Source organism: Bipolaris victoriae, assembly GCF_000527765.1.
Source record: "Bipolaris victoriae FI3 unplaced genomic scaffold scaffold_18, whole genome shotgun sequence".
NCBI lineage: Eukaryota > Fungi > Ascomycota > Dothideomycetes > Pleosporales > Pleosporaceae > Bipolaris > Bipolaris victoriae.
The window spans coordinates 266,155-292,893 of NW_014575374.1; the positions used below are offsets into that span (position 1 = coordinate 266,155).

Here is a 26,739-nt window from a genome sequence, read left to right on the forward strand (position 1 = left end):
CGGGAGACTCGTCGCAATAACAAGATAACTTTCTGGGTATATATCATAACTTCATCGATTCTTGTTTTAGGCATTCCGTACATCTAGTAGCGGCGCGAGTCGTAACCTCTGTTGTCATATCCGTTGCTTCCGTTTCGTGCTCGATAATCGTCATCAGGGTAGGGAGGTCGTGAAGAAGCGTCGAAAGAGCCGTCCATGCCAGAGGTACCGCTACGGCGTCGGTTTTGCTTCTTACTATCATAGTCCTTATTAAAGCGACGAGCCTCGTCTTCATACATGTTCGACCCATAGCAGTTGTTTGGAATGTCACGAACGTTTGGATCCGACTGAGTACCATAGTTGGAGAAACTCGGGCTTCGTTGTCGGGTGTTTGTTGAGGTTGTGCGAGCGTGATGAGGTGGTTGGTAGGAATTGTCGTTGGGGGGAGACGGCCATGGAGCTTGGCCTGCATTTGATTGCGCACGTCTGCGCCTGTCGTTCGTTGCAGTGTCCGAGTAGGCGCTTGAGTTCATGTCATCATATGACTTGCCACCACCTGGAGCTGCCGAGTACGGTTTGCGCTCTCGCTCAATGGGTACTGATGTAGGCCTAGACTCGTCGTCAATGTCCATGGGCCTGATTTCTGGCTTGGAAGTATATGGGCTCCGCTCCCGTTCAAGTTTCGGCCCATTCGAAGTAGTATCTTGGGTTTTTGGAGGCGGTGGTGGGAATGTTGGGGCTTTTCGGAGTGGCCCGACGCCCTCTGAGGAAAGCGCAGCGGCGCATCTTTGCTGCGCGTGAAGATTCTCGGCGGTAGGAAACATTCTGCGAGGAAGTTCCTTAGGAAATCGTTCCTTCCTATCGTCTGCATTGCTGATGGGCATGTCGAGGATAGCTTTGGTCAGCCGCTCGTATTCGGTGTCGGGATATGCCTGGATCATAGCAGTCATCCATTCTTGAAAACCGTCGGGGGTGAGGGCCGGAATGTACGGTTGCTCTGCCGGGTGTTGTTGAATAAGATGATGCTGGCATCGCATGTCTCGGTAAATCTTGGATAGAGAAGAATACGATATTTTGCCGAATATTGTTTGCCATGGATAAATTTCGTCTTTGACCTTGACTTGTTCATAGAACCTAAGCATCTTGGCAGGGGAAATGACCAGACTATTTTTTGGTTCGTAGTCTTCAATCTGTGCGGATATTAGCCTTGGGTATCTCCGCGGATAGTCAGGGTACTCGCCAAGTGCAGTGCTAGACCTCTCAGGAGTTGGCCTAGGCGGGGCAAGGGTTGGCCATCAGAGTCGAACAAGCGTTGCCACATCTTCTCAATAGGGGTGTAGTCTTCAGTTGCCATTCTGGGCGCAGCAGGCGGCCGGGTGGGCGGGCGTTCTCGGTCCATGGGGACAGTGCGGTCGAATCGTGCAGTGGGCGTATCGTGGTTAGTATCTGGTAGTGGATCGGTATGCAGGGGGCCTCGATCTGGGGAATGATGGGGGGCAAAATCGCTGCGCTTGGGGGATGGAGGGGTGTAGACGTCGCGGGGTGGGATGGAATTGGAAGTCGAGGCAGGAGAAGGTGGAACCCATTGCTGCGACGAGACGGGTGCAGGCTGAGGCTGCGTCGTACCAGCCATGACACCTGACTTGATCTCATCGAGAACCGACTTCTTCACCTCGGCCGTGATTTGAGCAATGAGATTGGGGTCGACGACGCGGGCTGCGTCTGATTTTTCAAAAGCATTACCAATGGCATTCTTCAGCGGCTGCTGAATGGGCTGGGAGGCCGGGTCGAAAGTACGGCGGTCCCAGGCAGGGCTTGTGTCACGAGGCTGATAGTCGGGAGCATTTGATCTTCCACGGGACCTGGTTCTGGGGGCATAGTCTGGGCTTCTTCCGCGGTGAGATTGCTGTTTGTCAGAGGAAGAAGGGTAAGAGTCGTAGGCGGAGTCAGGGTGGTCGCGATAGGCCATGGTTGCTGTGGCTGCAAGATGAGGTTGGGTAGTGCAGGAGCCTTGTATGGATGGCGGGTTGCGGAACGCCGCGCGAACAAGTGGGAGAGCTATAGCAGAGTTGCCATGTACAGGCGAAAATGGCAGATTGGTAGAGAAGATGACAGAGGACGAGTGGGGAAATGAGGCGACAGGCAGAATGCAGTGGAAGCAAACACGGCAGAGCCTGAGTGGAGTTTGGGCGTTGGGTTGTATACTACAAAGCAGCGGTATCCCGGGCAGCGCGTCAGCAGTCACAAAGGACAAGAAGCCCGACCGAACGAGGGCTCCGAGTTAGTTGGGGTTGTGCCATTAGATAGGGCAGAGAGGCAGCGCGGGGCCATCCATTATCTTGGTTGGAAGCAGGCGCCGTGAGGGGCTTGGGGCAAGACGGGCGGGCGGGAGAGGTGGTGTGGCTTGCGTCATAATAAGCAGAACGTCATGGCAGTGTGTTTTTGCAAGAAAGTCCCAGTGTGGTCAAGTCCAGTGCAGTCGAGCCGAGCTGGGAACACGAGGAGATTGAAAGGATTGCCGGGATTGTCAGGAGTCAGGAGCACGACTTCAGGCAGCGGCAGCGGCAGCAGTAGCATGGCGATGACGGAGAGCCGGCGATTGTCAGTTTTGTTTGTTTGGTTTTGTGGTTGGCAGCTGGTCGCAAAGGGCGTCCATGACGCGGCGTGCGAGGGCTCGTTTTGGCTGTTGTTGTTTCAACTGTGGCCGTGTGCCAGTGGCTGGCCTTTGCGCGCCCGGGGGTAGGCATGACATGCATGTCCGCTCACTTATGAGAAACAAAGCAGACGGTGGACCAAACAAGCGACGACGGACGGCATGAACATGGGCCATTTACCACTGACGATTGTTATTTCGCAGAGCCGTTTGTTGTTGTTTACCAGAGACATGGATGGGGCAGAGACATGTTGCAAATAAGTATGTATGTATGGATGTATACGCTGTATACGGCAGCAACACGGCCCGGAACACTGGCAGTAAGTAAGTAGAGCAGGCAAATTAAAACAAAAGCAGCGCCAGGGACGCAATAGGCTACGCGCCCGTCAGCAGCGCCACGGCCAACGGCTGCAAGTCAGAGTGAGTGCAGTAAGTAAGTAGGTATGTCGAGTAAGTAGTGGTACATGATGGTTCGGCCCCGAGGATACGAGTTGACATTGTGTGGGACGGGTGCGGCTGTGGCCCCAGGTGCAGGTGCAGGTGCAGGTGCAGGGCAGCAGGGGCACGTGCGCCAGTCACGGGATCGGCACTCAGCCCACCCACGCCCCAGACAGAGGCTGGAATGTGTGTGTGTACTGTGAGTAGATGAGATGAGCAGAAAGGAGAGGCCCTCATATCACTGCTATTCTGAGCCGCAGCCCTGCATTGCAATCAACTCCTAAACGGCCCACGGCAAATTACCTTCTCCCGACCACACCGCATCCACCGCTCTTCGCTTCGCTGCTCGGCTCCCGGCCTTTCTGCCTGACCACTGAGTATGCCTGGCTGTCGCGGGCCACCGGCTCCGCCCTCCTACCACTGGTGGTAAGTAGCGGTAGTCGTAGTCGTGGTCGTGGTTGTGGTAGCAGCTTGCTATCATGTGCTGCCTGTGTCGGAGTAAGTATGTAGTAGTGGTAGTAGCAGACGCAGGGCTCCTCCTCTCTGCAAGCGCCTGCCCGCCACCCCCAACCTTTGTCTTCATCACCTCCTCCTCCTCCACTGCTGCCGCTGCCGCCGCCACATCCATCATCATCATCCACCACCACACCCGGCACGCCCGTCGTCTCGCCCGGGCAAACTGATTTCCAGCGACAATTGCCGTCTGGCCTGCAACGTCTGCCAGAGGCAATGCGCTGGACACGCCCCATGGCTGCAGCAGCGCCAGCTCGGGCCTATCCGATTTGCTGATAGGCGCACGGTCCCGTCTCACTAACGTTTCACTTCGTACGCTGGCCAGCACCGGTGCCAAAAGCTGTCTCCGTGCTCGCGCGACCGCTCCATTCCACAAAGACCGTCGGGGCTGCCAGGTCGAGTGTTTCGAGCCCGTGTCTTGTTTCTTGAGCCCTTCTCTCATCCACGCTTGCAGCAGCCATCCTGGCACCCCGCCCGCCCGCCGCCGCAATAAAGACACCCGATACGCCCTTTTCCCCCTCGAGTGCACAAAGACGACGCCAGTCCACAACCGCCTACATAGACACACTCCCTCCCATCCTACCCGCACTCACCTGCCACACCACACACACACCCGTCATCCTACCACGCGTACCGTCCCATCATGCATATATGAGATAGAGTAGTAGATAGCGCAACACGACCGAACCACCGACCGACGGACCTGCTAATTACCACCCCACGTACCACTGCTTCTCGACCCCCTCCACGACACGCTATGGCCATGCTCGCCTCAAAGGCCCCATACCCAGCGCCTTCCGTCAGCGGAGGTGCTTCTCAGTCTTCGGCCCAGTATAACGCTAGCCTCAACTCCTACCGGACACATGCCTCCGCCACCCGCGCCGACCAAAGCATGTTTGCCTCGCCTACTGAGTCTGAGTTTTCTGAAATCTACGATGCTCCCGATGCCATCAAGTGAGCCGTCTGCTCCTTCCCCAAACACCACCACCCCCCAGCTAACATGTCCAGGCATTGGGACGAGGACAAGGTTGGTGACTGGCTGAAGCGCATCAACTGTGCCCAGTATGTCGAGCTTTTCAAGCGTACGTCGCTACTCCTCCAAACCCACTATTCACCGCTGACACTTCCCCGCAGTCAACCACATCAATGGCGAGAACTTGATGGAGATGGACCAGACCCATCTCAAGGACATGGGCATCAAAAAAGTCGGCGACCGCGTCCGCATCGGCTCACAAGCAAAGCAGCTTCGCAATAAGGAGTACAAGAAGGCCTCTCGACGCACCTCAAACAGGCAATCGCTCGCTACCCTGGACAATGCCGCATACACACCTCCCTCATCCGGCTCTCCGCGTCCTCTGCACTCGGCACGACCAAACCCCCCTTTGTCCAACCCCATGAGTTCACGGACGGAGAAGCGCATGTCAAGGCAAATCACAAACTCGGACCTCAGCAGCTACGCATACGGCTCAAAGTCGCCCTCCCGTCCCGGTTCTCCTCTTGTTGACCAAGAGACGCGTAACCTGCGCTCACAACGCCAAGGAGGCCTGAACAGCCCCAAGGAAGGAGGCAACAAGACATACGGCGCCCATCCCCTCAGTGCTTCAAGCAGCTCTGTCAATATTGCTCCCCCGCTCGTCCGGAACCAAAGGAGTACACCTACAGAGACACCCCAAACGGCTCGCTTCGCCCACCATGTCCGAGCAAGCCCCAGCATGGACAGCGCTACCAACAGCGCCATCCTGCCCCATGACAAGGCTCTCGTGCGTGTCATCTACGATGGTGGACGCACTTCAGTTGTCAACATCGAGGGCTGCAAAACTGCCGACGAGGTCATGCTCAAGACATTAACAAAAGGACATCTCAACACGGCACACGTCAAGAACTACTGCTTCTACATTCTCAACAGCTCCGATCCCGACCCGTCACTATCGGAGCGCTTGAGTGATATCGAGCTTTTCAGACTGGTCAAGGACGCGAACCGACACGAACGCGGCCGGTTAATTCTCCGCAAAGTCCATGCGGGCGAGCCTGATGAGGATCAACTCAAGGCTGCTGCTGGCATCTACCAACAACAAAACTACCAACAACCACACGGCGTCTACGTACCCGCCAGCAACCGCAGTCAAAACAAGATCGAAAAGCTCACAGGCGAATCCCTTGCCGCCGTTAGCTACCCCCTATCACCGACTTCGGCCAGAGAACGAGAACGCCATATCAACTCGACAGCTCAGAACCTCGAAGGGCCTGCCGAGGCCTCGCGGTCACCTTATTTCCAAGCACGCGCGCGCAAGCTCAAGCAGTTCTATGGCGCTCGCCCACCCAGTGAGCTCATTACTTCCGACCTTACTTCCTACTTTCCAGATGTCGGTAAAGATGAGATCGACAAGACCGTTCGGATGTCGATACGCCGATCACATCGCCTCAGTCGGGCGGCATCCCGACTATCGATGGCGTCTAATTTTAGCGTTGCTTCTAGCTTGAAAGACGCTCCACCACTGCCGTCCATCGCCGATAGCTGGCTCCAAGGAGGTGCACAGGCCCGCCCCCTTCGACCCTTATCCGTTATGCGCCTCGGACTGCCTCATCAAAGTGGGTACCGAGACTCCTTGGCGTCTTCTGTCCTCGAGCCACTCGACGAAGAGTCGCCTCTGGAACCAAATCGCAAGTCTTATGTATCGTTTGGCGGCGACAGTGTCGGAGACAGCTTAGCCATTACCGACCCGGACGGCAACACAACCCTTCAATCTTACTTTGACGATGCCGGTAGCAGCCTTGCCGGCAGCAGCAGTAGCAACACCGAGAATGGCGACTCGCTCAACAAACGCCTGTCGGAAGCCCTAGCCGAAGACGGCGAAGAGTCCGATGACGAGCTTGCAGAGTACCTGGAGCAAGACTCCTGGGATAATGTCAAGTACATGAAGGGTGCTCTCATTGGACAGGGTTCCTTTGGCAGCGTGTACCTTGCGCTGCACGCCGTCACTGGTGAGCTCATGGCTGTTAAGCAGGTTGAGCTTCCATCTGTAGCTGGCGCTTCTCAGATGGACCACAAGAAAACGAACATGGTCGAAGCTCTGAAACACGAGATTGGCCTTCTTCGCGAGCTCAAGCACAAGAACATTGTGCAATATCTAGGTTCCAACTCAGACGACAGCCATCTCAACATTTTCCTCGAATACGTCCCTGGTGGCTCCGTAGCGACTATGCTTGTCAACTATGGTCCTCTTGGCGAGTCTCTTATCCAAAACTTTGTTCGCCAGATTCTCACTGGTCTTTCTTACCTTCACTCACGGGATATTATTCACCGAGACATCAAGGGTGCCAACATTCTTGTTGACAACAAGGGCTCCGTCAAGATTTCGGATTTCGGAATTTCCAAGCGTATCGAGGCCTCCACCTTGGGCGGCGGAAAGAAGGGAGCTCAGCGCGTTTCGCTTCAAGGCTCCGTCTTCTGGATGGCCCCTGAGGTTGTTCGACAGACGGCTTACACCCGCAAAGCCGATATTTGGTCACTTGGCTGCCTGGTTGTGGAGATGTTTACTGGAAGTCATCCCCACCCCAACTGCACGCAGCTGCAAGCCATCTTCAAGATTGGTGGAAGCGGCGATGCCAGCCCAACCATTCCCGACAACGCCGGCGAGGATGCTAGGAGGTTCCTAGCTGACACTTTCCTCATCGACCACGAGAAGCGTCCCAGTGCAGATGATCTTCTTGCCAGCTCCTTCATCACCAACCAAGGGGCGTAAATTCTTCAAACATGGCGCAAACACTCATTTCTAGCACGGGACAAAAGCTGCATCATTTTTTCATGGTGCAAAGGTGTTTGGCAGTCTTTCTTTCGTTCATTTTTTACCCATTTCCAGCCTTACATCTTTTACTTTCTAACGCCCTATAACGCTTCTATGCGCGAGATGATTCTGTACTATACCACTTTTAAAAGATGCTTATTCTTCCTTTAATACATGGAAAGAAGGAGTTTGATTCAATTGGGCATATTCTATGTGCTGGCTAGCTTAGCTTTTAATGGAATCATTAGACAGTGTCAGTGGGTTTTGGTATTCCAAACAAAAGACTGTCTGTAGGATGTTTTATATCTGAACTTTATCTCTCTGTCCATGTGTGTGTATGCGTCTTGATATCAAATGTTCTTCCAGGTCATACACTCGACCTGTTTTGTAGTCAAACCTTGTCTCTTGCCTTGATGCTCGTTAGTAGAGCAAAAAAAAAGCCAGGCAGATAAGATTTCGCAACTAGTCTGTCGCATCTTTCTATTCACCATTTGAAATACCTACGTCATTACCTCCACTTTACTTTCAAACCCTCCCCTCACTTTCCCGCATCCCCATCTACGCACTAACAACTAAGCTTAAATCGTGAGACACTCCTCCCCCTTCGACACACACACGAGAGGCAATCACTATTCAAATCAAGTATACGCAAACCAGCAAGACAGCAACCCGCCAGACGCGTAATTCCTCACATCCTTGACTCTACTTGCCTACCCCCTTGCCTACCCCACCCTCCCTAAACACCCCTAATTAATCCCTATAAGCCCGTTTCACACAACCACCTGTATACGTACCTATCTACGTACGCACACCCCATGACGTAACCTCCACCGCAACCCCTAAGTATTGGGCACCTGCAAAACGGGGGAAACAACCCAACTACTTAGTTCCCTTTTGCCCTTTGAGGCTTTTCGCGCTTGGATTCGTCCGTGTGCGTGTGTCCGAAACACCCCCTCCCCCCTTCTTGCGTATGCTGATGCCGTATATGCGTACCCCTACTATTATTCTTTGCCTCTAGTGTTTATTGTGCCTAATCGATTGTTTAGTGGAGAGGCTAGCATAGCGCTCTTTTTTTTTGGTCTCTTTCTTGTTTTGGAGTGCGGGGTGCGGGGTGCGGGGTAAAGGTGTGTGGTATGGCGCAGGTGGATGGAGCTATCTGGGGGCCAAGGGGCTAGAAGGTGGAATATGGTGGGACCCATTGGGGAGGTTGCTAGTGTTAGGTCAGGTGGAGGGGAAGGGGTGTGGGTGTGGTGGGGAGTAGACCTCGGCTTTTGATGTTGGGGGTTACTTTTTTTGTTTTTCCAGGTTTTGAAGATGTATTGGGAGGTGTTGTGTAGAATTGCAATGGGAGATTTCGGGTTGGTTACTGGCTGGGTCTGGGTTTGTTGGAAGGAGTGGTTTGGGTTGGAAGGAGAAGCGAGCGAGTGTGTCAGCAAATTCTTACAAGTATATAGGTGGAGTAGTACGAACTGAGCGAACCCCCGGTCATTACTTACGATGTAGTACGGGGAAGGAAGTGGAGACCGGCAGTTTGGAGGAGAGGATATGTATAAGAGAGAAAGTATTGAATTGGGAAGGCTTTTCTTTTCTGTTTCAATTCAACTTTTCTGCTTGGATTCTGGGCGCTTTGCTCGATCAAGGACGCGTAACGTTTTCCTCTCTTTTTCAAGTCCTCGAGACAACCATCAGCTTCAAGACTTCCCTCTTCGATACATTCTCCTCACGGTAGTAAATAGACATCTACACAAGGAGATAAGACAAGACCACCGTAGCTCAAGATGACGACTCCCTCACTCCCCTCCAAATACAAAGCTGTCATCTACGACAAGCCAGGCACAATCTCCACGGCGGTAATAATGCTCGACATGCCTTCGCCCGGGCAAGGCGAAGTCCTAATCAAGCTGACGCACTCGGGTGTGTGTCACTCTGATATCGGAGTTATGACGAACTCGTGGAAGTCACTGCCGGTTGGCACGCAAGCGGGGCAAGTTGGTGGACACGAAGGCGTGGGAACGATTGTACAGATGGGACCGGGAACGGATAATGCTAGTGTCAAACTGGGGCAAAGAGTGGGGATCAAGTGGGTTGCTGGTATATGCGAAGCATGTGAGGCTTGTAGGGCAGGCTTTGATGCTTGTTGCTCCAGTGCGGTAAGTTTTGATCTGCTTCCTTAGATGGCCTTTACTCATACCTGGCACATTCCTGGAGGACGTAAAGGGTAGAAGGAGCTGCAGCTATTTTGCTTACTGACTTGGTTGTTGAACAGAAAGTCTCGGGATACTTCACCCCAGGGACTTTTCAGCAGTACGTCCTCTCCCCCGCAAATTACGTCACACCCATTCCCGATGCCCTCGCTTCTGACGCCGCCGCGCCGCTACTCTGCGCCGGCGTAACCGTATACTCGGCACTGCGCAAAACGAATGCAGAGTCCGGGACTTGGGTCGTGATTTCCGGCGCCGGGGGCGGACTGGGCCATCTCGCTGTGCAGTTCAGCGCGCGGGGCATCGGTCACCGCGTCATTGGCGTGGATCACAGCAGCAAGAAAGACCTCGTCATGGAGAGCGGAGCCGAGCACTTTGTTGCCGTAGATGGCGAGCATGGCGTTGTCGACACTGTGAAATCGCTGACCAATGGACTTGGCGCTCACGCTGTTGTCGTCTGCACTGGCAACAACGCCGCGTATGCACAGTCAACAGAAATGCTGCGATTCGGTGGCCGTGTTGTCTGCGTCGGTATGCCAGAGGGAGACCCTATGCCGATTAAGAGTGCGACTCCTGCTCTGCTGATCGGCAAGTCGGTGCAGGTTGTAGGGTCAGCGGTAGGGAGCAGAAAGGAGGCGATTGAGACGATGGATTTCGCAGCGAGGGGCGTCGTCAAGTCGCATTTCAGAATTGAGAAGATGGACAAGTTGACAGATGTTTTCAAGGAGATGCAAGAGGGTAAGTTGCAGGGCAGGGTTGTGCTAGATTTGCAGGATTAGAAGAGGGCTGGCGGCTGCTGATGGTATACTATGTTGTACACGTAAGTTTAATAGTCAGTTGAAGCTGGGCTTGATGCTGTAGCTTGTAGTCAAATCTCATGAAAGGCTCATTGCTAAGTTGTTCGTAATGATATCTCTAACCAGTGTTTCGGTCACGGAAAGAGTCCTCCGTTTGTTCGATCTTGAGAAGCTCATATTCTGAGCCGCCTTCCAGACTCCAAAAATAGGACTCGTATTTATCGCATTGCAATCTGCACAGATCCCCATCCATTTGCAGCATATTGCGTGCTGAAATCAAATAGCCACAGCTACGGCTGGTAGTACGGGTAACGACAGTAAAATAAGAACAAGGTTTACAAAGACGACTGCCCGTTCGTAAGCAGCTGAGACTACTGCGTACAGCATGTACTAAATACACTATGCCTAAATGGGACGCATTGATCTATAGTAGACGGGGCTTGTCCGGTCCTATCATCCAAGTCTGACAAACTGTGGGGATATCTGCACTTGTTTTCTTTTGCTGCAATGACAAAGCCTGTGTGTACATGGAGAGGTTGTGCTTGGTGAATCCACGTTCGATCCACATCGGCGGACTGCAAGTAGAACGCACAGATCTTCTACGGTAGTATCGCGGTGTACTTATGTTGGGTAAGCCGCTACGGTTATTTCTAGCATGCAGAGCACACGTAAGCTGTTGCCGGTCCACTCCATTGGTCGAGGACTATATGTCCGAGTTGACCTTGCGAGCCTGCTAGGTGCAGATCCACGTATGGCGTGAAATATGCGTCTTGCATATGTACAACAAAATTTGAGTGCATAAATGTCTCACGGAACACCTGGTGTGGCTTCTTCGCACTGGTCAAGATGCTCTTCGCGATCGCGTGTGTCGGTCAGGTCATTGAAATGGCAAGGTTTCTTTTACAACGCGAAATCCTGGGAGTTTTCTTACTGGCAGATGTGAAACGATGAAACAGGCATGGCCAGTAGCACTGTTGGGCTTCTGGGCTCTGCATCTCAGTGTAGGGCTTCGGGAGCTTCCGCGGTCCCAACAGCTGGAATTTGTCAGTGCGCAACCAATGTCTTCTATCAGTAAAAAGATAAAGAACTAGGCCATTACTGAAAAAGTCTCCCTAGAAACACATGGGCGCACTAAGTCTAGGATCCTTGAATATTTCCACCATTGATATGGACGGTAAATCTGAGCGCCTTTCGGGAACTTTCCTCAATCTGTCGATCCATACTTGGGATAGACAAGGAACAAAATACATATACGTGTTTCGCGTTGTAAAGCTAGCTGTGCTATCTTGAATCCTTCTGCGCTATTTATGCTGGTCTGACGCGCTTGCTGGAATGCTGCCGATATCAGTGTTGTCGACAATATTGCACCACTCCTATCTAATCAGCACGACCACTCAAAAGACATACTACTCTTTGATGCTCTTCGGAATAACGGCTTTGTCTTTGACGAAACCAGCAGCATTTTCTCTAGCCGGCATTCAAAATCTCACTTCAATGAACCATTGTTCCATTGTACTGAGAAAAGCTTGGCTCCCTTGGATAGTTGCGCACCTCCGATTCTAGCGTACTAGTTTGTCGATTTAGTCATGGAAACCGGGAAGGATCCACAAAAACGAAGAATACGGCAAGATCTCAACGAGATATGCCGAGTACGGGACGTGCCATGCCTTGTTCGGCACTGCTAGCGCTCAATATAGAGAGGTGTTTTCCCCATGTTTGCTCAGGTACCCTACTTTCTTGTCAGGGGTCAAGCTTCTGGCGAATGAACATCTGACGATAATCCCACGTGTGGAAATGAATAAGGGGAAATTGTGCATATCCATCACCGAATTTGTGGATCAAAGCGTCCTGAGTACTGTGGAGATGTACACCTCCACACGTGATAGGGGCCTTTTACTCATCGGGTTCACCAGGAATTTCTGGGATGCATTTAACCGGATCTGCGAGGCCTTGGTTCAAAATCGGGTTTTTAGCAATTCAGGCCGCCGAATGCATCGGCGAGGTTGTTTCTCGCTCAGACTTTTGCTGAATGTTAACTCGATGAGCATTGCTAACAGGACACTCTACCAGCGACATTTCACCGAGTGAGTTATCTGAAATCGCGCAGCCTAGTCACTACACGTGAGCATGTGAAGAATGGTGATTTCTAAACCTGCGCTGGATCATTCTACCCACCGACAGGAAAGTTACGATGCCGTCTCGGCTCTAATACTACGACGGCCCGAAGTGGCTCCATATCTGGCACGGCCGTAGCAAAACCGTTCTACAGAGTTTCCATACTACTAAAGAGTTGGTGTGCGAGGCAAGCGACGCTGGATTTGAGAATGTGAAACAAACGGGTGTTGGGTGCTCTCTAAGGCTTACATGGGTTCTACAGTATACATTTATAGGACCATCGGGATTGCGCAGCAGCATGATGCCAAGTCGAGTAGTCTTATCTCAAGTCTAGGGCACCAATTTAGCGCAGCACTGCCATGCACGACACATAGCGCGATCCTTGCCGGTGCCAGATGACGGAAACCGACGAGCCACGCCAGTTTTGCATGAATCTGAATCTGAATCTGCGCGATTCAGGAAAAGTTGACAGCACTTGGCCTTCCGATTGTGTGAACTTCCTCGTATTGAGGATTTCGGTTGTATGTGATAGATTACTTCTCATGTTGAATGCAAACAAGTGTGCGCCTCGTCCGCTTGTGGACCTTGGTGGTGTACCCAGAAAAGTTGGCTGCGGGCTCATCTCACCTCAGCTTTGGCCACGCCGTGCGATGTATGGTCTGTCCGAAGCCCCACCATAGTTACCGTTGCTCGGCCCCAGACGTGTCCAGTAGCGCCTGAATGGAGTCATTGCTATTTTGACTTGGGACAGTAATAGTATACAGGCCATGCCCTGCCACCATGGGCGAACTGTATATTCCGCCGCACTCCGAAAGGGCGACTTCTTTCAGAACTTCTGTTTCTCTACTAGTACTGAACGTTTCACCCCCTGTCTCTCTGCATTACAACCCATCGCACTATACTACCCCGTGTCATCAATCTGCGAATGCCACGCCTGCCGAGGCGCACTTAAAAGGAGGATGTTGTTGTTGCTCAGAGGCAAAAACTCCAAGTCAACTACGACTTTGCGGGCAGTCCCAGCAAATCCCGAAAACGAAAAAGATGTACACTCGGAGGCACGGGAATTAGTGCTACCAGAGTCCCTGTTCACTGATGATATCAAGTCACCTTTGTCGATAACTTCTGGCACAACTTTTCCAACAAAGTCCACAGCCATATGGCGCAAGAAGAACACAGCGAAGCCAACAGGAACCAAACGCGCTTCCAAAAAGTCGAAATCATTCGATAGCCAGGCCTCGATAATCGGAACATATAAAGACGGCAAGATTCAATGGCAGCGAAGAGGCGAGATTGTTACTCTCGACAGCAACAAGAATACCAAAGGCACAAACGGGCAGGAGAAATCTAAGATGCCTGCAACAATCCCCAGCGGGAGATGTGACCAGCCGCTTCCGCCACTCCCGTTCTTCGAAGCCACTTTTGGTGAGCTGAGAAGCAGATATTCTATCTCGCCCCCATTAGCAGGCGACAGATGCAGGTGGGCCCAGTCGCAGGCGTCGCTTACTTCACAGCACTCAAGACGTACGACTAGTCAAACTTCTCCTGCAAGATCTCCCAAATCACGGCACACCAAGGGTGCGGCTGGAATTGTACACACGTCAATTTATAGTTGCTCGGTTTATTCCCAAGAGAGCGAAGTGTCGTCATTACGCAGCTACCGGTCCTCAGAGACAAGCTTCGAAGCCGACAACCCCCCAAAACAAGGAAAGCCGGACGCAGCGATAAACAACAAGGAAGGCCAACGAAAAGCGCCGCCAACCGAACCGCCCCGAAGATATATGCATCAGCCCTCCAGCTCAGAGGGTGCAATCTTTCGAGCTACTACCCATGGCACTCATGCATCCTGTAATACCCCGCATAACGCCGAAGCATGCGAACCAAAAATAGAGCGAAAGTCCTCCAAACGGAATAGTCCGCGGCGACGTCCAGCCCCGAGCCCGCGTCTTGTCTTACAGAAACAAGCCACTCATCACAGCGAGACCAGGCATTCGTCGGTCATCGAGCGAGGGCCTTGCAGCCCCACTCTTAGCGAGGCCGAATGCGACCTGCATCAGCAATTGGCTTCATTCGAGAGCATTGGCGACCTTGGGGCGGAATTTGATCAAGACAGGACCCCCCTTGCAGAAGCCAATCTTTTCCAGTGGGATGCACTTCAACCTTCAACTGAGGGCGATAATGTACAGATGTCTCTCACAGAATTGGCACCGAGTGAACAACTCAGTGCTCCGCCTCCCTTGCCTCGCAAATCCAGTAAACGCCAGCCAGCGAACTGGAACATGAAATTATCTCGCCTTCCACACAACCACATTGCTTCGCAGGTCCGACGAGGGCGCTCCAAGGCGAGCAAGACGCTAACACTCATAATCCCAAAGTACAGGAGGACAAGCGCAGACATGGTGCTGTCCCAGGTCCCAAATCCACGAAACGATACCAATGCGACTGAAAGAAACACAACCGACCCGATCATCTCGCCCGCTGGAGCCGAGTCTCTCATCCTGAACATCTTGCAGCACCTAAGTCACTTTGACGATCTTTTCGCTGCTGCTCTTGTCAACCATGGCTTTTACCGAGTTTTCAAGCGCCATGAACTCGATCTCATCAAGTCGACTCTGCGAGCCATGTCCCCTCCGGCATGGGAATTTCGGGAAATTGCGTTCCCTGGCCACGACAGTTTGCACGCACACGATCTCGAGATGACTCGGCCCGAAGAGGAATACTCTCCTACGTCGTACCTGCGGCTCCAGAAACAAGACATTCAAGTGATCCGCGCCATTAAGCTGGAGATTTTGGAAAAGTGCCAGTCGTTTGTGCGACCAGAGATATCGATTGCGCTTATGAGTACGAATCCATCAGAGTCGGCTAGGGTAGACGATGCGCTATGGCGCATATGGACATTTTGCACAATCTTCGGCTCAGGCAAAGGACGAGAGGATGACCTTGTTGCGCAAATGGATTGGCTGAATGGAGGAACAATGGCCCATCAGGAAACTTGCACTTTCAGTATCTCGGGCACGGATTTCATGAATGATACGCTCGTCGGTGCTTCTGAGAGTTTTGGCAAGGGCAACGAAGGCGGACTCAGTGCCGAGCAGCTCTTTGACATTATGGAGTTATGGAACTGCTTAGCAGTACTCTTGCAAAGCTTCGAAGGCCGAACAGTCCAAGCACGCCAGGCAGGAATATACGACGCTACGGAAATTCGAGGCGGAGATATTGATGGTGAAGAGATGATGCTCGGTATGTTACTCCATTCTCAGACCTGCTCAATAGCTAATTCGTCCAGATGAATGGTGTTACTACCTTATGACCTTTGGTCCAGCCGCTGTCCTGAAACTAACTGGACCCTACCACCCCTCCGATCCCAAAGGCTTTACAATTGCTGCCGAGAACGGCTGGGTCAACTGGAAGCCCCCGAATCCCGGAAATACCCGTCGCAAGTTTCTCCGGGAAGCCGCTTCCCGTATCTACGAAGACAAGATAGCAAACACCTACGCAAAGATCTCTACCCGCGACGTCCAGCGCGAGCAATCGAAGATGCGCATCCAAAAGCACATCAACGAACTGCATCAACGCAAAATAAGCGGTGAAACTGGCCCGATGATTTCCATGTCGCAAGAACGACCCATGTCGGACTGGGATACAGTCCTCAGGAACTTGACTCGTCCTCCGATTCCTAAACAAGGCCCAACAGGCGATATTATCACTCATGTGCCTGGTCTCAAATCATCAGTAGCAATTCCCAACGAAGGCTACTCTATATCGGAGCTCCCAGCAACAAGAACCCCTTCACCAACTCAAAGGATAGTCGCTCGACCGCTGCTACCGACGCCAGCACCCTCGACGATACCTGCTCTCGACCAACGTAGTGTAGTCTCAGGCCTGCCGTCCGTCGAAGAAAGTGTAGTATCGCCTCAATGGAGAACAGCAGCGAGGCCTCTTCTCCCATCCCCATCAATATCCACCTTCCGGGGCAACCGCGACCTGTATACCCTGGACGCCATCTCTAGCATCGGTTCACCGACCCGCCGCATGATCGCAGAGCCTCTCCTCCCAACCCCCTCAACCACGACAGCATCCAACACACGCGACTGGCAAGCTGGCGGCATAGGCATCTCGATGCCTTCAATCCTCGAAGACGCACCTTCTCACCACCCTCTATCTCCTGTGCAAGCCCGACCCAACCATCTTGTTTTCCATCAACGCAAAGAGAGCCGCGACAGCGACCTCAGCTCATCCGCCAGTCCCCGAAGCGCAATCTTCCAGCAGCACGAGCGCCAGCACTCCATCTACTCGAGCCCCAGCCACGAGAACACGGCTGAAAAAGCTATTTACCGCATCGTAGAAATGGGATTTACGCCCGAGCAAGCAAGAGAGGCGCTGCGCATGACGGATCTCGGGTCTGGACTCAGAGTTGACTGCGCAGTAGAGTTGCTGCTTAGCCGACAGGCATAAGCTTGTTATCCGATGATATCAGCATTTACAACGGTGCCCATCAATACGCTTGTTCTTTATCACATTTTTTTTAGCGTTGTAACCTCTTTTCGCGTCTACACACTTGCATTCGCTTTTCCTCACTTATTCGCTCTCAAGATCAAAAAGCCTATACTACGAGATACCCTTGGCTTTTCTCATATACCCTCGTTTTTTGTAACAACTTTTTTTTGCATTCTTTTATCCCATCTCATATTTGCATGCATGGATGAAATTGGTGAGCTTTTGTTTGATGGGGAACCTGTCCTTCTTGTCTATATAATTTTTTTAATCATCATGTTTTGGATGTATATACGCTCGCTAGCTAGGATATTGCTTCGTCATGAATTTGAATTTGGGGTGGTTTTTGGTAGATGCAGAATTTTTTGCTGGTTGGTTCAATTGATTGGTTTACGTGATATGAGGTTGGTGGATGGTAGAAAGTGTAGAAGTGGGATCGCGATGAAACTTGATGATTTTGGGTCGATTCTGAATATCTCCCTGTCGAGTACGGTCGTTGTGGTCAAGTGTAATTCCGCCGTTCCAGTCTCGATTTTGCGAGACACCACCGCATGTTTGCTGGAGAAAAGGGAGGCTCGACTGAACGACAGACGCGCGCATCAGTCGCTTTATAAACACAGCGCTTCCTGCGATGCACCAGCACATCGTCCCTCGAGCTGTAGGAACGAGCATACACCACTCATCAACTACCAACAGGAAAAACCCGCGTCCCCAAGTTTCACCCTCCAACCCTTCCTTCCCCCAAAATGCTTAAATCCACAATCTCTCCTTCCTTTCCTTCTTTCCCCCCAATCCCTCTCACCTACAACAATCACAACAGTCAGCACACTCGCTACAACACCCCAAAGCCTCGCTAAAACAGCGCCCGATGATTGAAAAACATGCCGCCCACGCCTCGATGCACCAGGGTCCCGCCAGCGTACAATCACAGTTGCGTATGCAGCGCGAACAGCAATCTTCTTGACGGCTTGATCCAAGAGGTCCGCCCGATTCCTCGAGGTCCGCGGTGGGTTCGTTCATGGGTGCGTAATTCATTTTTGTTTAACCTTTTCCTGTTTTCCGATTTCCCGATCTCTTCTTTTTTTCTTTTTAGAGGTGGAGGTGATGAGGTTGCTTTGGTATGGTGACTCGATATATTCAGATCCAGTTACGGAGTGGATAGCGATGGGGAGGGCAATGAGATGTTTTGTTTGCGTGTCGTTAAAAAAAAATCCCGTGACTACTAGGCGTTGTCGCTCGTTGTTGCAGATTGGAAAAACAAGTAGTAAGTTGGGCCCCCCCCCCTTGAAAACAACAAAAAATTGTTCGAGGTCCTATACTAGCACTATGCGAAACATCAAACTCCCCGTGATTCGAATGACCGTCTTCAAAATGTCGGGGGCAAACAAAAAAATCTCCGATAAGACAAGAATAAAAGAAGCGTCAAAGTGTCAGGTTCGAAAAGAAAAGAGGGTACGTATTTGTGTACCTAAGTTCATAATCTCTTGGACACAGCGCAGCCACAACGCACGCACACGCCCCTCACCCCTAATTAGGCATCGTTAGTTTTAGTTAACTACTGGCACCGAGTGCGCGCGCGCGGGGAGAGGGGGGGGGGCCCAACAACAACACACAAGGCAACCAGCGCAACGCCACACAAAAATTAAATTCCCAACTACACAGCCTCGGGGCTACTCTTGTAAGGGGGAAAGTTGCCAAACGGGGCCCCCACCATGGTAGTTTATTCATAGAAACGGGAATACGAAAGAGAGAAAGAGAGAGAAAAAAAATGAGAAGATTGCAGGTGGCAGCTGAAAGGAGGAAAAAAAATGATTTAAGCGATGAGAGAGTTTGCATGTTGTGGATTTAATCATGTGATAGCCCTGAAAATTGTACCCTAAAAACACATACGTATATAGATGGATGTCATGCATACAGTATAGTACTAAACCACCGGAATCATTCTCGTTGCCTACCCCGCTCTTGCACATACCCAAAACATACATTTGATTAAGACCCGAAAAAAAAACCAAGAAAACATATAACATTCTGATTTTGCATTCTCAACTTGGGAAGGATGGGGACGAAAAGGGGGGGGGTATCTTGCATAATTACATGCAAACGCCAGGTTACCAAAAAAAATAATCCAATAATAGGTAAAATCGAAAAAAAATAAGCCCCTCGTGGGTTTCTTCAAGCCATCATCCCATCCATGCTAAACCCTTATAACGATATGAATTCCCAGACCTCTAGCCTCTCGAATCGAACAGGCGAGACACGTTCTCCCCACGCGGCTAACAAGAGCATGGAGACCCCTCTCTGCACACCAAGCTCGGGCCAGGACTTCGAGATCCCAAGATGTGCGGGCGTCGAGGACGAGGACTGCCTTCTTAGTCTCGCGGATTGTGTCTGCTTCGCTGTAATCACTCTGGGACAGGGCGAGTATGCGTTCGCTCGACTTTGACGTGTGCAGTTCAAAGGGGAGGAGAAAATCTGGATCCAGAATATCGGTCACAGGAATGATCTTGTACGAGTACAATTTGTGAAGTAAATGCGCATCCAGGGGCTTGCTGCCTGTCGCGAGTCCTTCGCCAGCCATTTCATCAGGCACGTCGTACATGCGTTTTGGCTCGTTGGTAGGGGCATCTGGCGGATGTGATAGTAGTGGCTCGAAGCCATGGCTGTTGCGGCGGGACATGGTTTCGCTATGTTTTGATGAAGATCTTGATAATGTTCCTGTGACAGAGCGTCTCAGGACCCTGGGCCGATGCGTAGAGGCAGGCCCAGATGCGGCCGGTGTGCATGGCCACGAAGTTACAAACTGGATATCGTAGGCTAGCGTTAGTGTATGGATGGCCGACCCGTCGGCTGAAACAAATGTCATAGCTGGAGAGTGTATATCGCTCTCAGAGTATGGTCCTGTCAAGCTGTCGCCATCGATGAGATCGGCGTTCATTGGGACAAGCTCCCATTGCGAAAACCCAAGAGAGGAGGTCGGCATCGGGTCAAGGTCCCGGGGAAGTACAAAGTCTTCTGACTTGACTGAAGTAGGAGAATCTCCAGGCACGATTGCGGAGTCTCGTGAGACGACATCGGAACCGTCCCTCTCCTGCACGCGGTTTTCGTAAGGGAGAACTTCACTGTGAATAGAGTACCAGCGTTCAGCTGGATTCTCTGGCAGTTTTGGGCAAGACACCCAGCCCATACACTCTGCGGAACCCTTTACACAAGCCAGGATGCGCCCAACGATGGAGTTCTTGCTCCAGAAAGTCCTGTCGCCGAAAGTGAAACCCCCATACAGATTGGCAGAGTGACCAAGGTTGGCGACGGCAATCTCATCGTTTTCGAGTAATGTGGAGATGAGCAGGTGTGAAATAGCCTCTCCAGGAAGGACGAGTCCCGTGAGGTATGACCGGCTAAGCCACCCACCAACGTTGTTCACAAAAGCCGTGGACTGGTCTTCGAGAGCTGGTAAGGTAGGGGTAAGGGCCATGTGGAAAGCTCGAGAGTTGTTGCGCTCTAGCGCTGGCTTTGCGGTTTGCCCAAAGTAGCTCTCCATTTGAAAGCTAGAAGCTGGTGGGGTTTGTAAAGGGGTTGCGTATACACTGAAGCCAGAAGGAGATTCTGGGCTTGTCAACCTGCCACTTGGGGATGATGGTGTGGTATCCTCGCTCTTGATCTGTGGTGCCAACTTGCGAACAAGTTGGGCAGACACAACGTCTAGGCCAGGCCACTGTATAACAGTGGCAAAGTGAAGAAGGCCGGAGATCTGCCGCGTCTGGTGCTGCGGAAACAAGATAAGGTCTGATTGGGGCATCTCGTGGTGGGCATTCTCAGCGAACAGAGAGAGTAAGCCACCCGACTTGGGTTTGGGAGACGTTTGGGAGCCTCCCATTATAGCAATGTTGTCCAGAAATGTGCGGGCAAGGACCAGATCCCAATCAATCTTTCGAGTCTTGAACTGGAGAAACGCTTCGACATCTTGGGGATTGATGCGCAGTCGGACGGCAGCATCGGCGGCGTCGGCGTTTGTGTAGGCATCTAGTCGGAGCAGCAGCTCGCACGCCAAGGTGATTTGGAGGAGCAGAATCTCGCGCTCAGTCCACAGGGGCTGTGTGTCGTGCTCGTGCTCAGGTATCAGGTCTGGCTCACTCCACAAGATCTGGCCCAGCCTAATCCTCCACTCTACCAAGCTAAAATCGTACCAAATTCCCTTCAAGTCTAGAACCCTCAGTAAGGCGGCAATCTGTGTTTGCATTCCAGTGGGATCGTCGGTCGCGCCGTCGTAGCCAGGTGGGGTCAGGAACTTGGTGAACAAGTTGGCGTACAGGTCCCCAGACGTCTGAGTGTTGAGGATAGTCATGGGCTCGGGGCTATCGTGGAATGCCTCGTACATGTCCTGAAACTCGCCCAAGCGGTCGTATATCAGGCGGAGGTCGACTGAACGGATACCCAGACGCTCTGGGTTGGTGTGTAACAATTCCTTATTCTTGGTCGCCTCGGTCGAGTCGGCAGCTGATTGGGATGCTTGGGGTTGGCTGAGAAGGACATCGGACTCGGGCAACTCGAGAAAGTGAGCGAAGCCAACTGTTCCAGGCTCGATGCCTTGAGTGCCAAGCATAGAAGGGGTTTCGACGGCGTCGACTGCATATCCATTGTACTCTTTCGGGGACTCGTCAAGAGGCTGGGCCTTGAGAGAGTGTTTGTGCAGGGTTGCAGCGGAGAAGGCAGGCTCAGCAAGAGGAGCGACATCGGTCGCGTCCTTGGTGGCAGCCTGGACGCTCCAAGGAAACGAGGCTGTAGGGGTGCGGCGGCCGTTGACTTTTGCGACTCGGAATTGCGGGGCGCCGGCGAAAAGGACGTGAAGCTGGGTGAGGGTCAAGGGGTCGGTCTGGTGCGGGCTAGTGTCTTGCGGTGGTGGTAGTATTGATTGTGGTTGTGGTGCAGGAGTAGGTTTGGGTGGTGGCAGGCCATGGGGGTCGGGATGGTGGGCGGGGGCATTGCTACCATGGTCGGGAGCGGTGGTGTTTACGGGTGGCGGGGTCGGGCCAGTGTCATCGACATGCTTGGTGGGTGGCTGTAGAGGGAAGATGACATTAGCGGGCCGGTGTTGTAGTATGTTGTAGAGTGATAATCAGCGTACCATAGTCTTGTCGCGAGGGTGGGATTGGCGGTGCTTCCATGACTTGAAGAAGTTGGCAATCTTCTGTCTCTTGCTTGCCCTCCTGGTGAGCGGGCCTGGCTTGTCGTTCATCATATCAGTGTGCAGCCTTGGCAGCATACCGACGGCGGTGACGGCGACGATAGCAACAACGACAACAACAATCACAACAACAACAACGACTCTGCATGGCGGAGGGGATATAGTACATAAGGGGAGCAGGGGCTGGGCACAACAGGCGGGCTGCACACATGCACGTCAAGCATGGCAGATATCCCTGTCTGCAAGGCCTGGATGGCTGTTGGGTGGAGAGGTTGCAGCTGCGCGGTCCCTGTGCCGCATCAGGGCGATCAGAAGATGACGTCCGCTCATTAGCTGCAGCATTAGCACAGCCGCCGCCGCCACGACGCCAGTCTGACATGTCTATGATATTGATACTAGTACAAGACGCCACGCGTGTACATCTCCATGTAGTATATACTTACTTATTGATCGCCTTTGTTCTCTTTTGTGCTGCTCGACACGCGCCTCTCTTTGTCCATGGACACGACTGACTGATGACGCTATTGCGGACCGCTCGCCTCTACTTAGCCACGTCCCCACCATGGCGAGCCGTGCCCGGTTTCTAGAACGCGGAAGCGCATCGCTCATGTCCGCGGCCCAATTAAAGCACCATGTCTAGAGAGTCAGCACAAGACTTGTGAAAAGCAAAACCAAGAGTCGCCCGGCGTTTGGTTCCCAGGAGAAGGTGGCCGGCTATGATTGGGCGGCTCACCACGTGACTTTGATTGATAGCCATGAGGATAGACACGCCGCTGACTCGGGCTGCCGCCTGATGCCCGCACAAGCATGAATCGCCGGTATACTTGGTCATCCTGTCGTATAGTTGGCCAAGTACATGATATATGTATACATGCTCACTCCCACAAGACTGGCCCAGCGTGAATCCATGTCCCCCCTTTGCTTGGGTCATGTGTACGTGTGTGCTAGCCCTCCCACTTGTACGCCGCCTCGACCCGTCTCGCATCGCTTCCGGCACAAGGCTGAGGGCCGTTTGTGGAGCGGTTCAACAGGCCGGCGGACAGGTGCAGGGTTCTGGTTACAGAATGGCGGCGATCACGTCTGCACCACGTCCCAAACAACACCGCGTTCTGGACTTGTTCCATGTCGTCGCACGCCTGTCTAGACTCGAGTACATAGACACGTAGGCCTAGTAAGCACAGTGCCATCGACTTGGGCAGCACCGCAAGCCGCAATCTCCGGCTTGCCCATGCTTCACCATGCTCTTCACTTTGGTGTTCCCCACGACTGGTTCCCAAGCCCGCTTGATAGCCATTGCGCTAGCCAAGTAGTTGCCCACCTCCCCCAGCTTCAGCTCCACTTTAGCGACCCCATCCCTCCGTGCTGCTTATCTACCTAACCTTTTCATCCTGCCGCGCTTCTCTGCAGACACTTTGCTCTCATGTGAATGCATATGAAGCCACACTCTGCCCCAAAGCTGGTGCAGCAACCCGGCTCTCTTGTCCCTTCCTGCCCACGCCGGACGCTACCGCTGATCCCGCCCCTCCGCTGCAACTAGTCCTCCCGGAGAATGCCCGAGCTGACGTAAAGTCTGGCAAGAACATGTCCTCACAACCACCTGCAAATGCTCTTCTCAACAAGAGGAAGCAGACAAAGAGCCGCAATGGTACGCTCGGATCCTCCCCTTGTTATCCTCTTCAACGACACCCAACATGTGGCCATCTCCTGCCAAACCACCATGCTGATGCCTTTGCCTAGGATGCATCACATGCAAAGCAAAGCGCTTGAAGTGTGATGAAAAGAAGCCCACTTGCGACCAGTGTGCGCGGCGTGTAGTGCCATGTGGTGGCTACAAGAAGGACTTCAAGTGGAGGCCTTTCGAAGAGCCCATCGTCAGGGGGAAATCAAATGCCAAGTCACGCAAAGGTCGGTCGCTCGATCAAAGTGGCAAGCCCCTCCTAACAGACGTAGACCACATACCCACCTCTACCAACTCACCACCCCAAGACCACACCCGTACCCACAGTCACCAACATGATTTCACTAGTATACCCCCCAATCCACATTTGCCCCAGCCTCAACCGCCCTACCACTTCATGCATGCTTCACCTGCAGGCCCATCATTCCATCAGCCTCCACTCCAACTAGCAGAAAACTTGCCCGCTGCCCCATCCGCATCACCTTTCACAACAAAGCTTCCGTTGACATCACCTGTCGACTCACACGCACAAGCATCTCTAGCATCATGCAGTACGTTTGGGGCGGACAGCACAAGCACAGCACAAACTCAGGGGACAGCCGATTCCAGCGTCTCGTCTGGTCAATCACCCCGTCTTGTAGATCTCCTAATGCCGGGAACAGACCTCAGTGTGCCACCAGAAGAATACTCGTCGTTCCTAACTCAGCATGAAGCCTTCTACCAGCCCACCGGTCTAACCCCACCAGCGCCCACCGATCAGGACGACGAGAACGAGGAACTAGTACGCTACACTCGTCAAGACCCAGGAAACTGGGTCTTACCATTTCCCTCGCCTGCCTCATCTAGCTCAAGCGCATCTTCAGCAGACTCTCCTACCTGCGGAATACCCGCTCAGATACAGCTTTCTTCCTTTTCAGCAGAGTCTTTGTCACGTCGCTACCATCGCGACACATGCGGCGTGCTGTCTGTCAAAGATGGTCCAACCGAGAACCCATGGCGAACTTTAATCTGGCCTCTGACACGAGAGTGCCCTGCTCTCTATCACGCAATCGTCTCCATGACATCTTTTCACCAGTCCAAAGACATTCCCATTCTGCGCATCCAAGGAATCGACCATATGCGAAGTGCAGTTCATGCCCTGGCTGCAGGCCTACCAAACATGCGTGTCGATGCAGCCATCTCCACCACCTTGGTACTGGCTTTTGCTGAGTCTTGGGATCAACACATCAGCACAGGCATCAACCATATCAAAGGTGCAAAGGTCTTGATCAACCAAGCACTCATACAACATCGCCTAACGCCTATGAAGGGCGAGGAGTGGACTCGCTTAAAGTTTCTTTGCAATGCCTGGATATATATGGACGTCCTCGCTCGCTTGACGTCCACCGACGAAGATGAGACTTACGATGTCGACATCGTTCAAGAAAGTATTTACGGAACCGGCGAGACTGATACAACTCTTGATCCGTTGATGGGCTGTGCGCATACTCTGTTCCCGATTATTGGTCGCGTGGCAAATCTTGTCAGGAAGGTGCGAAGGTCCAACGGCAATGGACCTACAATTATCTCGCAAGCTATGCAGCTCAAATCCCAGCTCGAAGACTGGATCCCACCTTCCTTCATCGAAGACCCCGAGGACGAAACAACAAGCCCGCATGACACGATAAAAACCGCAATCGCCTACCAAAATGCAACGCTATTGTATCTACACCAGGCTGTTCCAGAGATTCCGTCACTGTCTTCGAGTGCGCTGGCAAAGAAGGTTCTGTGCGACTTGGCGACGGTTGATCCGCGCTCCCGCTCAATCATTGTACATATCTACCCCCTCATGGCAGCTGGCTGTGAGGCCACCAGTCCCGAGGAACGTGAATGGGTCAAAGCCCGATGGGAACTCATGTCTTCGCGCATGAAGTTGGGGATTATAGAACGGTGTCTGGAAGTCACAAAGGAAGTATGGAGTCGACGGGACGCATCCGCAGCAGAACGCATGGCCACACAAGTAGATGACAATTGCACACAAAGCTTCTCGTCGTATGCAACAATGCGAAACGATGAGTTCGACTTGCTAGACGAGCTCAACTGGAGAGACACACAGCAGTGGGAGCAGGCATCAATTCCCCATATGAGTTCAATGGACCCAGAGGTCACAGTCAAGGGACGATTGCATTGGCTGGGAGTCATGAAGGACTGGAACTGGGAGATTCTTCTTGGATGATTGCAAAGTCATCGTACTATTCATTTTAATCACGCACTCGATTGGCGTTTGGGTGTAAAGGGTGATACGCATCCAAGGTCGACGGTAGTTCGGCAGGACCAGGGGGCGTTCAGTAACACCTTCCAATCGTCCACGGGACCTGACAGGTTGCCGGAAATAACCTGTTTTCCCAGAAAAAGTAATGTTTTAGAACCTACTGTTGCAGTAACACTGGAACTGGTTCCAGAACGTTACGCAATTGGGTCATTTCAATATGTAATTTCAGCATGTCGCATTAGATACCTCTTACGATACACAATATCTTTCTTCTCTTCCCTCCACTACGGATACCCTTCTCCTTGAACTTGATCAGTGTGCAAGATCAAGATGCACCGGGAGTACGCAATCCCATGTAGTACCAACTTCAGCAATTTTTCCTTCCACGTACCTGCATAGTACAAGACTAGCTAGTCCAAAGGAAGGGGGAAAACAAGTACATTTCTCAATACGCCTCTCGCTTGGAACGCGGCTTCCGGGAGAGACGGGTATGACAGATAGTCTATGCCTAGATAGGAAACCATGGAAGCTGGGTCCTCTGACGTCTCTGTACCTGAGTTGCATGAGCTTGTCCTACTATTGAAAGTTAAATTGCAAAAGAAAAAAACGTGATTGTCAGGTGAGGTGCAGGATTGTGAATACAACATGAATGACCA

General features: G+C 52.4%; 10 protein-coding genes across 10 annotated transcripts; 8 read left to right on the forward strand and 2 right to left on the reverse strand.

The window, feature by feature from the left end:
* Nucleotides 1–83: 83 nt before the first annotated feature.
* Nucleotides 84–1,948, reverse strand: COCVIDRAFT_35331 (hypothetical protein; the record flags this gene model as incomplete). The annotated part of the gene is made up of 2 exons (XM_014704066.1): nt 84–1,169; nt 1,220–1,948. 2 exons carry the CDS (start codon nt 1,946–1,948, stop codon nt 84–86), a joined length of 1,815 nt encoding a protein of 604 aa, XP_014559552.1.
* Nucleotides 1,949–3,099: 1,151 nt separating this feature from the next.
* On the forward strand, nt 3,100–3,753 carry COCVIDRAFT_13623 (hypothetical protein; the record flags this gene model as incomplete). The annotated part of the gene is made up of 3 exons (XM_014703953.1): nt 3,100–3,269; nt 3,331–3,496; nt 3,574–3,753. The coding sequence occupies 3 exons, from the start codon at nt 3,100–3,102 to the stop codon at nt 3,751–3,753; spliced, it is 516 nt and encodes a 171-aa protein (XP_014559439.1).
* A 587-nt stretch (nt 3,754–4,340) lies between these two features.
* On the forward strand, nt 4,341–7,326 carry COCVIDRAFT_91691 (hypothetical protein; the record flags this gene model as incomplete). The annotated part of the gene is made up of 3 exons (XM_014704067.1): nt 4,341–4,537; nt 4,592–4,665; nt 4,718–7,326. The coding sequence occupies 3 exons, from the start codon at nt 4,341–4,343 to the stop codon at nt 7,324–7,326; spliced, it is 2,880 nt and encodes a 959-aa protein (XP_014559553.1).
* A 1,820-nt stretch (nt 7,327–9,146) lies between these two features.
* COCVIDRAFT_35333 (hypothetical protein) lies at nt 9,147–10,348 on the forward strand (the record flags this gene model as incomplete). Its single annotated transcript, XM_014704068.1, has 2 exons — nt 9,147–9,518; nt 9,635–10,348. 2 exons carry the CDS (start codon nt 9,147–9,149, stop codon nt 10,346–10,348), a joined length of 1,086 nt encoding a protein of 361 aa, XP_014559554.1.
* A 1,812-nt stretch (nt 10,349–12,160) lies between these two features.
* COCVIDRAFT_35334 (hypothetical protein) lies at nt 12,161–12,395 on the forward strand (the record flags this gene model as incomplete). Its single annotated transcript, XM_014704069.1, has 2 exons — nt 12,161–12,245; nt 12,280–12,395. 2 exons carry the CDS (start codon nt 12,161–12,163, stop codon nt 12,393–12,395), a joined length of 201 nt encoding a protein of 66 aa, XP_014559555.1.
* An 866-nt stretch (nt 12,396–13,261) lies between these two features.
* On the forward strand, nt 13,262–13,549 carry COCVIDRAFT_91662 (hypothetical protein; the record flags this gene model as incomplete). Its single annotated transcript, XM_014704070.1, has 1 exon — nt 13,262–13,549. The coding sequence occupies one exon, from the start codon at nt 13,262–13,264 to the stop codon at nt 13,547–13,549; it is 288 nt and encodes a 95-aa protein (XP_014559556.1).
* Nucleotides 13,550–13,665: 116 nt separating this feature from the next.
* COCVIDRAFT_62686 (hypothetical protein) lies at nt 13,666–16,927 on the forward strand (the record flags this gene model as incomplete). The annotated part of the gene is made up of 3 exons (XM_014704071.1): nt 13,666–14,392; nt 14,489–15,718; nt 15,765–16,927. Coding segments are annotated over 3 exons (3,120 nt in total), but the record flags the coding sequence as incomplete, so codon positions are not given.
* Nucleotides 16,928–17,853: 926 nt separating this feature from the next.
* On the forward strand, nt 17,854–18,099 carry COCVIDRAFT_91620 (hypothetical protein; the record flags this gene model as incomplete). Its single annotated transcript, XM_014704072.1, has 1 exon — nt 17,854–18,099. One exon carries the CDS (start codon nt 17,854–17,856, stop codon nt 18,097–18,099), a length of 246 nt encoding a protein of 81 aa, XP_014559558.1.
* A 1,067-nt stretch (nt 18,100–19,166) lies between these two features.
* Nucleotides 19,167–22,232, reverse strand: COCVIDRAFT_35336 (hypothetical protein; the record flags this gene model as incomplete). Its single annotated transcript, XM_014704073.1, has 2 exons — nt 19,167–22,028; nt 22,095–22,232. The coding sequence occupies 2 exons, from the start codon at nt 22,230–22,232 to the stop codon at nt 19,167–19,169; spliced, it is 3,000 nt and encodes a 999-aa protein (XP_014559559.1).
* Nucleotides 22,233–23,735: 1,503 nt separating this feature from the next.
* COCVIDRAFT_91698 (hypothetical protein) lies at nt 23,736–26,047 on the forward strand (the record flags this gene model as incomplete). The annotated part of the gene is made up of 3 exons (XM_014704074.1): nt 23,736–23,799; nt 23,892–24,059; nt 24,099–26,047. 3 exons carry the CDS (start codon nt 23,736–23,738, stop codon nt 26,045–26,047), a joined length of 2,181 nt encoding a protein of 726 aa, XP_014559560.1.
* Between the last annotated feature and the right edge of the window lie 692 nt (nt 26,048–26,739).